The sequence below is a fragment of the Sylvia atricapilla genome, chromosome 1 (genome assembly GCF_009819655.1).
Source record: "Sylvia atricapilla isolate bSylAtr1 chromosome 1, bSylAtr1.pri, whole genome shotgun sequence".
NCBI classification, from domain to species: domain Eukaryota; kingdom Metazoa; phylum Chordata; class Aves; order Passeriformes; family Sylviidae; genus Sylvia; species Sylvia atricapilla.
Window position 1 is genome coordinate 37505334 of NC_089140.1, and position 12248 is coordinate 37517581.

General features: G+C 37.5%; 1 protein-coding gene across 4 annotated transcripts in view; it reads right to left on the reverse strand.

Annotated features, from left to right (window-relative positions):
* The window catches only part of ZNF385D (zinc finger protein 385D), a 406562-nt gene that overhangs the window by 6060 nt on the left and 388254 nt on the right, over positions 1–12248 (reverse strand). For all 4 annotated transcript variants that reach the window (XM_066319782.1, XM_066319788.1, XM_066319797.1 and 1 more), the window contains 2 exons: positions 2427–2660; positions 308–486 (listed from right to left, as the gene is read on the reverse strand). In XM_066319782.1, the coding sequence (XP_066175879.1) occupies positions 308–486; positions 2427–2660 (413 nt within the window). The remainder of the gene's footprint in view (positions 1–307; positions 487–2426; positions 2661–12248) is intronic.

The window sequence follows — 12248 nt, forward strand, 5'->3', positions numbered from 1 at the left end:
CATGCAGTACATGAAATGGCAGAGTTTATTAGCTCAGGACAATTCTAGCAGTCTAAAGACAGCTGCAACATGTTGCAGCTTACAGTTTCAAAAAATCTTTACCAAATGTGTATAATTGAGAGCTTTTGAGAAGACATATTCCATTCAAAACAAAACATACAGCATGTCAGCCAAGTACAATGGACAAAACTTTAAGTTCCATTTGAACACAAACTGTTATACTGACATTTGCTGACTGTGTTGGTACTTTACCACCATGAAAACAAAGACCAGCCCAAGATTCTCACTCTACAAGCTGGCTGAATACCTGTTTCAGTTGTGTCTCGGAGTTTACGTGCACATCACATATTTCACAGTGAAATGTTTTGTTCTGAAGGCCTGTGTTTCCTTTATTCACAGGTCCTTTGCCTTTTACGCCTGCCCGGGGAAAGGCTTTTATGGTTCCACTTCCATTCCGAGCTTCCAGCATAGTTTTGTGCTTAGTCCCTGGAAACAACAGAAATAGGAAACAGAAACAACTTTGGCAATTGGGTTGCTTTCATTGTTTTGTTTTCTTTTTAAAATAATATCATACAAGCCTCAGCTTGGCGTCATGTGCTATCCTTGGAATAGGACAGCGTTGGTCTGTCCCAGAATCATACTAATGTAACAGTATCTCACACCTGAAACTTAGTTACTAAATTACATACCTATAGGTAATGCACTAGAACAAAGCAGCAACACCAGAAAGTAGTGGCACAGATACCCTGATGTGAAGTTAAATGTGTGTGACTCTTCTCATTAACTCCTGCTGCTAATAAGACCTGAATTGTAGTTGCAAAAGAAAAGTAATTTAGCTATTAAAGATGTAGTTGGCTTTGATTTGTAGTCCTCCTGAACAGATTGATAAATAGTATGTCTAGGTAGCTTACAATTAAATCTGTAATTAACTAATGACTCTCCAAACCAGAAAGGGGCAGAGGTTCCTGGAAACAACCTATGGATCATTAATGTCCAAGACAGAAACGAAAACATGTGAGAAACATGTATGTGAGAAAAATGTACTTACTTTTATTTTTTTTCTTTGTAAATAAAGGTTGGAAAGAAAACACTGGTGTTCTGTTACTGCACCTTTACTCAGACTGAACAATTTCTTGTGCTGAAGACTCCCACACAGGTAGTCTGTGATGATAATGGACTAACTACTGCACACAGAGCCACTGCTCCACTGCTAATTGCTGTATGCATCCACGGAGACTTATAAAAAAAATTGTACGAGCACACAGAGTTTATCAGCACAGGCTTCAAAAAACTTGGAAGGTTGTGTTTAAGTATTCAGAATAGTGTTTTGGCACTCAGCCTGATCAGAATATTTAGAGTCTAACCCTCATATGAAGCTAAAGAGTTTAAAAGGGTACAACCTGAAGGTGAACTTTCACCAGTTGAAGATCTGGCATATAGTAAACAGCATTCAAGACTGATGGAATTTTGCTTTTCATGAATGCCAAGAAGTTATAATTTCTATTCTGAGTTCTACAGATATGCCAAAGTTATTTATTTTTTAATTGCATCATAAATCCATTGATAATTTTGTTCTAGATATATTAACATTGTCTCTACATTTCAAATCTAAGGTTCTCTTTCTGTCTCTTAACCCTACTTACCCCTGATAAGAGGTATCCTTGACATCCACAATCAGGAACTTTCTGTAAGACGGCTATAGGTGGTCACTGCCACCATATCAAATCCCTAGATCTTTTAACCCCACCCACCACAGAGCCAATCAATAGCACACTTAAAATAGCGACTGTGAATGGTGACTCTCTACTACAGGAACTTACTGATGCTATTAGCTCTAATGACAAGAAAAAGTTTAAAAACTGAGAAAAACGGAGATAGGAAATTACCCATTCAACTCTCATGCAGCAGCTGCTATCAATTGATGAAAACAAAGGGAAAATATACATAATTTTTACAAGTTATTTATTAACAGAGAATATGGAGCTAAGAACTCTTACTCCCATCATTGAACTCTGACTGACTGATGCTCCCTCTTTCAGCCTTAATTTGTTAGATTTCAAACAAAGCTAATGGCATTCATATTCAGTTTGCTAGTTGGCACAAGCGAAACTATGCAAACTCTGAACACCAAAGGTAATGAAGTAGAGTTGTCATTCAGTTCAGTAAGGTTTTGAAGCTGCAAAAGCTAAAGAGTAAGAAAATCTGCAACTTGTAATAAATTCCCTTCTTTCCCTTTTTTGAAAGTCTCTTTGCTTGTCATTTTTATACTTTAATAGTTAATGAATTCCATGTAATTGCCAGTTTTCTGCCACCTCTTTGTCCCCCGCTGCAAGAGATCTAATCTATTCAGGGGAAGATAATTGCAGTGCTCTTGAGACAGAAGAAAAACAAAAAAAGGGAAGCAAGCAAGCAGTGCTCCATCTCACCACTGTTGTGCGCCTCCAGCTGTGAGGCAGAGTTGACAGCGACTTTGCATAGTGAACAGTAGAGCAGTCTTTTTGCTTTTTCTTCCTCAGTCTCAACGGAAGGGCAAGTGCTGCTGCTAGTGGCTGTTGTGGGGATTTTCTCCACTTTAGAGGTGATCTCAGTTGTCATAATACTGCTCTTCCGGATTTCCACGGTTGTCGTCGTTGATATTGCTGGTGTCCCTGTGTTAGCGTCTGTGGGCAAAGAGAGGAGAAGGAAAGAAATGAAAACAAACAGGAAAAAAAATTGTGTGACCTTTGGTGTTTGCTTGTTGACATCCCAATGTTGTGCTGATGACATGTACAGGCAGATTGCTCTGGTGATGGTTTGACTAATGGTAATGAACTAAACCTGACCTTTTTCTCTGTATTTCATCTGGTTACAAAATACAGTACTCCCATGTATTGAAAAAACATGTGTTGTCTCCTGCAGTCTCCTCACACAGAACTCATAAACTGAACAAAAAAGTCATTAAGACTGCACTGTACAACAGAAGAAAAATGCAGTAAAAGCAGTCATGCAAATGACCAGCACAACAGGCAGTTAAAATTTATACACACAACTTAAGACGCATAAACAGCCATAGTACCACATAATACTTATGCTGATTGCATAGCTAAGCTAAAGCTTTAACATCTTGTGCTAAGGAAACTAAAATGAAGTCCTTCATGTCTGGTAAAAAAAATAAAATTGATACTTCAATTCATTTTTCCCAACACCAGAAGAATGGAGGTAATTATAAACACACAATACACATTGTTATCTGTTATTACATAACAATGATACCAATAACACTAACTAAATATACAACATTCCACATCTGAGACCTAAACAAACTCTAATAAGATTTTCATTCTGCCTATCAGTAGTACTTTTTAGAAAGACTACAAGCAAGATATAAACCTAAATCTAGAAACCTGGCTCTTGCACCTAAAAACTTGTGCTTATCCTGTAGTCCTCAAATCAAAGAGAGAGAAAATACACAATGATATTGGAGTTTGAATAATTGATGCATGATGTTTGGACACGGCAGTATCATGTGCTTGTTAAGTACTTGGCAGGGTGGAGGACAGCATAATCCAGCAGTGAAGGCAGTGAAGAAGATAGCAGGCAGGGACATGAGAAGGAGACAAAGGACAGGAGCTGCTCTGCCTTTGCAGCACTGCATTTTACCACATCAAGCCTACTGTGTAGTAGCTTTTCCAAGAAAAAATCTTAGTTACTTTACTGAGATATGCCTGAGATAATCCTGAGATACTGGATTTGGGTATTTTCCAGCATAGCTCATTTTGTTTCTTACATTTCTTGGTGTTAGTGATCCGCTACTTGTACTATACTTGATTTATTGCCTCCCAATAGAATAGACAAAATAGCAATTCTTTCACTTATAGTGCTAAGTACGTGCTCCCATGCAGAAGGGACACAACTAACTGATACCACAGTGGTGCATTGCAGACTAGTACTGTTTAAAAGCTTTGGTAATGGAGAACATTCCTAATAGCTTAGCAGGCAATATCAAACTGCAAGCAAGGCAAACATACTGAGAAACCTGATTCAAAACAATTTTAATGCATTGATGAAACAGTTTAGAAAATTAGATGCTTTTTAGTAAAGACAATTGCAGGAACAAACACCCAGTAGGTTTAATCTGATCTATTAACACAGAATGATGAAAAACAACCCCAGTACCGCATTTGGGGAAGTTTTATTGTTTATTTTATTTGATTGTTTTCTTTGTTTATTTGCTTGATTTTCAGAAAAAGTCTTTCAGTAGTAGACATGATGAACAGAGATCTCTTCCATCACTGTGCTATAAAACAGGTCCCCACCACACTGAAAGTGCAAAGCAAAAGATTTAGGAGGCATTTTTTCCTCCTCTGATCAGCTCTGGAAGCCCTGTGTTCAGCCCTGGGACAGCAGTGACAAAAAAAAAAAAAACCCAAATCACTTGCTTTGCTGTTACTCTAGAAGAAATACAAATGCAAAGCAACAAGGGAGGGTTTGTGATGGAGGGAACCAAAATAAATTAGAGGTTTAGAAAACATGAACTGTGAATACGTAAGAAAAACGGTGAGCACTGACAATGTTTTTCATATCTATAGAAGGTAACTAAAAATAAGAGAATATACTCTTCTCCCTCATCCCTCCTAGCAGAACAAGGACTATTGGATTACATCAGGAGAGACTTAGATTAGATGTGGAGAAATTCTTTCTAATATTAAAGTTAATGAAGCCTGGGAATAGCCTACCTACACAGATCCAGAAATATTTCCTACTAGGGGACTTGAAGCTGGCTGAACAAATATCTACACAAATATGATTCACTTTCAGTCAGTGGGAATACGATCTTTTAAGCTCTAATAAGTTCTATACATTGTGTATTTTGGAATGTTTCTACCTACTCTCCCAGGAGGCTTTTAAAATTTATCATTCATAAACCCAAGAAAGTAGAATTTTGTATGTGAATATGCTAGGTATTGACAGGCATTAAAGCACATAGCAAAAAAATAAAGTCCCACTCAAGGTCAAATCACACTTTGGTTTTCTTTTTCCTGAAGGAGAGCCCGAAGGGTGTCATATCCTGAAGCTACTGGGGGTTTCAAATATTAGTGAAAAAGGAATGGCGCTATTTTGCATCTTTTTATTTATGATTTTTTTTAAAATATAATGTTTCAAAAGAAAAAAATATTTTGAACTATTATGCTTTTTGTTGGGAAACTGATGAAAAAATAAAGGCCTTGAAGATCTGTCCACAAAACTGTAGACTTAACTAGTCACTCCTTTCCCATTCCAGAGAATCCATTGAATGTTTGTTTTCCTTCAGTCAAAAAACTTCTGCAGTGAAAATATTTTCCTCAAAAGCCCAATCCCAGCCCAAACCCTGTTGCTTTATAAGCCTTAACACTGCTTTTAAACCATCAGTTTCTACATCTTGGTACTAGTCTACAGTAGTAGGCTTAGCCAATGTACTCTCTTGGTGACATGGAAGGCAAAGAGCAGATGGCCCAGGGAGAGGAAAGGGACATTAACATTCTCTCAAGATTGATGGCAAAGTTGGTGCTCATTCTAATCTTCCAGGAAATTAGATATCTACATCAATCACCATTGCCAGCTTTGCAGTGTAAGGGTCAGTATTTAGCCCTAAGCAAGATATAGATCATAATTTCTTTACTTTCCATAGGAAAACCTGAGGCAATGAATGAAAAGGAAAAAATGCTTAAATAACAGCAGATTTTATTCTTCTTCAAGTATCTGACCTCCTGTATCTATGCTGATCTAATATTTCACCATGTAATTATTGTAATTATTTTAAAGCAAAAAGAAAACACAATCATTTATGCTAGCTGTTTTGGATATTTTGAGGGTATTTCGAGATGCATAAATGAAAGCAGCATACTATATAAAAATTAAAAATGGTAAATGTCATCAGCATATTCTTAATCTCAAAAAATAATTAAAGTTCAGTGCATTCTGCATTTTTAAGAGGGCCCTATATAAATATGCTTTATATTCTACTAATGCAAATACATTAATGACATTAAAACATAAATAGAAAGCCATCAAAGTTCACCATGTAAAAGCCATGACATGTTTAAAGATGCAAAGCTGCTCATCCTCATATGAAGTTTAGAATTTTCAGCAGAGATTAAGGATAAAACATTCTAAAAGCTGTCAAGTAAGCTTACAAAGAGGCAATTCAATTCCTTTTCACACAAGAACTTTTAACTTAACCAGCATGAGTCCCTTTGAATACATTACAGTGTTGCTCCTGTCCACAGTTCAGTGTCCTAAATACAGGGTACAGCATTAAAGGTGTTAGGGATTAAAAACCCCCCTTTTTAAAGGAAAAACAACACCAAAAAGAAGTAGGAAGGCATTTGAGTTCATGCCTTGGAGACTGAATCAGCATTTCTGAACATTATATTATGACACTATAGTGCCTTAAGAGCTATTTCAATTATAAATGTTCTAAAATTGAGCTGAAAATTCAGGCACAGTCAAATGGAAGATTTGTTTCTGGTGACGCAGGCTTGTAGCACTGTGCTATTTTCATACCAGTGGCCCACAGCAAATATTCATTATTGCAACTGTCACTGCTTGGCTTTGGTATAGAAGTTGATTGCTGATATTGTACGGAGCTGGACTCCAGCAGAAAAAAATAAAAGGGGAACACTTCAGGATTCACAAGAATCCATTTGTGTTCCTGGTCTTAATATAGCAACAGAATAAAAACTAAAAATACAAAAATATTACATTACAATCTAATCTTGGGCACTGGCAAAATCAAAGATCTATTTTAACAAGACACAATGACAGAAGAAAAAATAGTCTGTGAGAAATGACTTCTTTGAGTGCTACAGATACCAGGTTCAAGTGGAAAACTGCATGGTGATTAAGATTCTCCTAACTAAGCAGGATTAATTTTATATCCCAGCTACAAGACTCATGAATTTTCTTTAGTCTGAAGAAACAGAAAATTACAACTCATGTTTTTCTTCTGAGTATGTGAAAGTTTCACTCATCAGTTCCTGCTACTAAGCCTAAGAATTTCTTATGCTGAAGCTATAAATAGACCCACAGAGAGAAGTCTACTCTGACTTCAAATAAATCACAAATATTTATGAGCATGCTTTTTCTTCTGCAATCTCAAGTGGCACGCATTTAAAAATATCTGATTTAGCACATACTCATGCATTCTGGTCTCATTTAAACCAAACCTCGTCTTTGACATAGAAGGATTGAGCATTTGGCCCATAATGCTGTTCAGGAAAAAAATAAACAACAAAACTAACCCCCAAAAAACCAACAACTGCGCCCCTGCAGAAGGTGAAAAACAGGTTCTTTCTCATGACAAACAGAACTTGAGATTAAATATTTCACTATATGAGACCTCTTAGTATTGCAGAACCATCATCAGCTGGCTATTTTATAACAAACCCATGTCAATGCTCCCACATAGATCCTTGACACTGGCATCTTGAAGGCTGGGACTGCGACTCGTTACATTATTTTCCTAACTGCTAAGAACTGGGCTTTCAATCTCCTTGGGCTGCTTTGAAAATCCCATTTTCCACTATTTCTGTGGAAATTACATTTGAAGATAAGGCTTAATTCCTTTTGAATCTATAAACATAATACACTAAAACCGAAGTACCATCCCCCCAAAAAATGACAGCTGACAGATACTTTTGTGCTTAGCTGATTTTCTGTTCTCATATAGTGAAACATAAGCATGTATGCTACCACATCAACTGGCTCCAGCACTTAAAACAAAACACTGTGAGGAGCTTAGACTCAAACATATCAACTTCTTATCCTTCATATGTGCAGAATACAAACTTGCTTATTTTGTGGTCAGTGGATGTCTGGCTCTTTACAACATACTGTACAAAAAAAATTCTTTTGGTATCATATCAAAAATCCAGTCATTAGACTTAGTTTTACATTCAAAACCTGGATTCAATCTATTTATTACAGATATATCCTTCCCGTAATGGATATGTTTACTAGGAGAGATAGAAGAAAAGATAGAAGTATATTTTTATCACTTACAAGGACCCATATAAATGTTCTCCAAGAAAAAATTATAACATCATGATTTAGAGACATAAGTACCAAACAGCACAGGGTTTTTTTGGGCAAAAAAGACCAAAATATCTGATTGACAACTGTGCAATTCATCACTCTATGGTCACCTTCAAATAAGAAATATTGGAAACCATGGTTCACCTGATGTCCTGCAGGATGGATACTAATTACTATGCCATAATGGAAGAGTCAAGAGCTCTGAAGTAATAAACAAAGTTGTGTATGACCAACCAGGAACAGCATTTGCAAATTTTTGATGAGCTCTTTTTGAACTAGTTTTTTTAAAGTCTGTTTTTTAAACAGCTGTTTTGTCTCCCTTTCCTTGTAACTACCCTGGCTTGTCAGTACTTTTTTGGTCAAGTTCCTTGTTAACTTTCCTTTTTCTCAGTGTCTATCAAAATTACTTTTAATATCCAGAAAGTGAGAGTCTGAACATGTCTAAGGTATTGCCCAAGATTTTATTCAAATGTACCAAACAAGCATTATGGAGAAACTGAAAGACTCAAAGTTTCCCAGAACGAGCATGAAAGGCAAATACCAGTAATTTTCTTGGATTGTAACTGGAGAAGCAATGACCAGTTTTGACTAGTCCCTGCTTTTAAACACCTAAATAAATCATATTATACACAGTGTTCATCATCCAGAAACAGAAGATGGAGAAACAACTGGCTACACAACAAGTGACTTCATTTTACTGCTGCCTCTTCTTTCTTCCCAGTGACATGCCTTGGTGGTGATTTGATGTCAGGCAGAAAGAAAACAGGATGTTTGGTGACAAAAGGTGTCCACAGAGAGAGAGAGAGATGATGAAAAGAAAGCAGCAAACTTCATGTATTTGAGCTGTGGATATTTTCCTTCAGTTAAACCCAACTCTGTCAAGTCCTTGGATGATCTCCTTCATTAATTAGGTATACAAAATTTTCTAATGAAAGGATACCTAATTTTTACTAGCAGTTCTCTTGGTTTAAAGCACAGTTCATTAATCTGGAATACGATGAACCACAGAGGGACAACTGCATTCCTGTTGAGGTTAATTGAACGGAGCTGGCAGCAACAGCAACAGCTGGGGGGTGAAAGGCCTGTGGAAAGTGAAGGAGGTAGGAAGGGAAATGTCACACCATGCCTGAGTTTTGGGTTCTTAGGTAAATGTAGCTGACAAAAACATGACTGGAAGGTAAGGAAATGATGAAGGAAGAGAATCCATTTATTTTTCAGGGATGCTTGGTGATGACTGAGTTTGGACACTGACCTGTCCTTATGATTGTGCAGATTTTTTCCTCAGCCAGATGGAAGACCATCTTTCACCAGCTATGAATGAAAGGGTCCCCATTCAAGTAGCTTCTGGCTGAAATTACTCTCACAGTTTAATTAATGGGAACTCTGTAGTGAAAATTTGATTTGAAACCAGGACAAAGTGTTTCTTTAAGAGGTGGATCTCACACTCCAATGCAAAGAGGATTTTTGCATGCTTGAGGCTATGCTGACAAACTGCCACCAGTTTTGCATCTGCATTTCCCAACTTTAAAGTGAAAGTAAGCATAATAAAAAAATACTCACAGCTAATCTTACTGCATGAGTAGAAATTGAGCATCAGTTGAGTAAAAATCAAGGAACTCAAGAAACTGAAAAAGCTAAAAGCCCAACAAGGAAAAGGTTTTGTAAGATATCCTGCAGTAAAATGGATTTGCCTTGAATGTCTCTTTCTGGAGGCCAACATGTGCACAGGATGTATTATCATCCTCTCTGCTCCTCCAAAGCAGGTGAGGAACTGCCTGTTGCTCCTGGGCTTGTATTGAATGCCAGACTGCCCAGGGATATCAGGGTGATTCAGCTTCATCCAGAAGTCATCCAGAGACAGCTACAGCAGTGGAAAGGGATGATTGCATTCCTGTGTCCAGGAACATCCTTGGCACTGTGTGAATCACTAGCACAGCCAGTAATGCAAAATAATGTTTAAAAATAGGGTCTGCATCAGAGCTCAGGTCCAGGTGGCATGAGTTATACCCAGTCAGTGCTGGAGATAGTATTTCCCCAGGGAGAATTCAGTGAGCAATTTTTCTCTGTGTCAGTAACAGCAATGGCTTCAAAGTGTTACTTTACTATCCCAAAATTCATTAGAACTTTAACTCACACCATATACCTGGGAGAGGATTATTGCTCTTACCAACGTCAGTAAGTAACTATGATTTAGTTTCTTACTGCTGCTCCTGCTGCCCCACACACCTACTATGCAGAAATGGGGAAGGGAAGTAGCAGACAAGCTGTTCTTTCACTTTGCACTGTCAGCTGTAGTGAAGGAAGTGAGCTTTGAAAGGGCCACTCCTAAACTCCCTTTCTCTCTAAAGAGACAGAGAAGTCACAGTCTGGGCTATACACTGCTGGAAACTAAGATGTATTTTTCACAAAATAAGTAGGCAGGCAAAACCTATTTAAATCTTGATATCATAAACAATTTACAGTGGAATCTCTCCCCAGCAGTCTGCCACCAAAAACAAAGAAGCATGGAGAAGTAATAATCACCAGCAGAAGAAGAGAAAATACATTGCTTTCATTAATCAAATGGAACAAGTAAAGAGTAAGTGAACTGCACTGCAGATTGCAAAGGATTGCTCTCCATTTTAAGCAGGTAGTTGATTTTTTTTTGCATTTTAAGCAAGTCGAATGTCCTCTTTAAAAGCTCCATCTAAAGACTAAGTTTCAAAACAGACTTATAGTCACAGAATCCCTAGAAGTAAATTAAAGTAACTGGAATATAACTTAGAATTTCTAAAAAGTCTGACTTCTGATTGTTCTTGTAAGTGTAATACCTCATGGCATTCCTCTGCCTCGAATCCAGGAATAATTAAAGCTATTCCCTTTACAGCAGGTTACGTCCTTTACGGGAGAGCATTGAACTAGGAAATCTGATTTTGGCAACAAATGAAGTTGTGTCTAACATAGTAATTGTCACTTGCAGTACCAGCATCACAATTGTATAACTTTTCTCAGTGGAGAGAAGGCAGGGAGAGCAGTGACAAGACATTCCTCCAGACATCTGTCTTGTAGTGCATTGTAAGTAGAGCCTGTAGGGGATGTGTTCCACAGACTGATCAGCAGTGACTTTCATTACAAAACACCTGTTCTTCCTTAAGTAGCTGAGATACCAGATGACCACATTTGGAAGAATGAATTTCACAAGAAATTGAGGAGAGAACAGTACAGGAGATGGCAGTATTACTACCATTCGTTAATCTTTGGAGTAAATAATTGTTTTGATTTTCCTGGTATCCCATTAAGATTTTTATTAGTCTTCTTCAGTGCAATGCTTTACAAGGAATTTTTCCCTTGACTGATCACATATGGTTGGTAACATATTTTGTAAATTGAGAAGAGGACTCTTGCCACAAGAGTAGCATCAACTTGAGTGCCAGAGAAAAGATAACCTTTTGCAATTGTCGGTCTCTGGAAGGATCTTTTACTATTCACAGCTGCAGATGGTCAATACTATGACCATCTATTTAACTTGTTCTTACATCTCCACTAGGGTCCTTAATCCAAAATAAATTATTTTACTACTGCCTGTACGCCCTCTGCTTCTTCCCTTCCTCAACCCACCACAGGTCGCTTCAGGGCAAGGGCTGAAACAAGGAGTTTATGAAACACCCTGTGTCATCATTACAGTTTAAAACACTGGATGATGTTTACAGAGGCTTTCACAGACAATACAGACCACAATTTCTAAATAACTCATTGTCATCATAGTTCTTGGTATAATTTACAGGTTTTGGGTTGCTTTTTCTTACTTTTCTAATAAAACTATTATTTTGTGCAACAGGAGCTATCTACATTGGCTCTCATGTGTCAGTCTTTCCTCTGCCTTCAGGCAAACTGCTACCAACTGAACTATTAGTCTAATTGCATTAGCTGGCAGAAGAAACATATTTAGTAAACCACAGTAAGGCTGGATAAATGGTCCTGGGATAAGGCAAAGACAAACAGAAACCTGTCTACTTCAACAATTTAATGAGTTCCCTTTCATCAAATGTTGTCTTTGTCAAAAGGGACTGAATCAACCTTTTTTGTCTCTTTCAGTAGTGCTCCCTGACACCATCCGCACATATCCAGCAGAGAGGTTATTAGTGCTTTGCTGTTTGGGGTGTTTATCTAGTCAATACACTAATTTTGTCAGGCAAGCTCTCCACAGAAGCAAAATG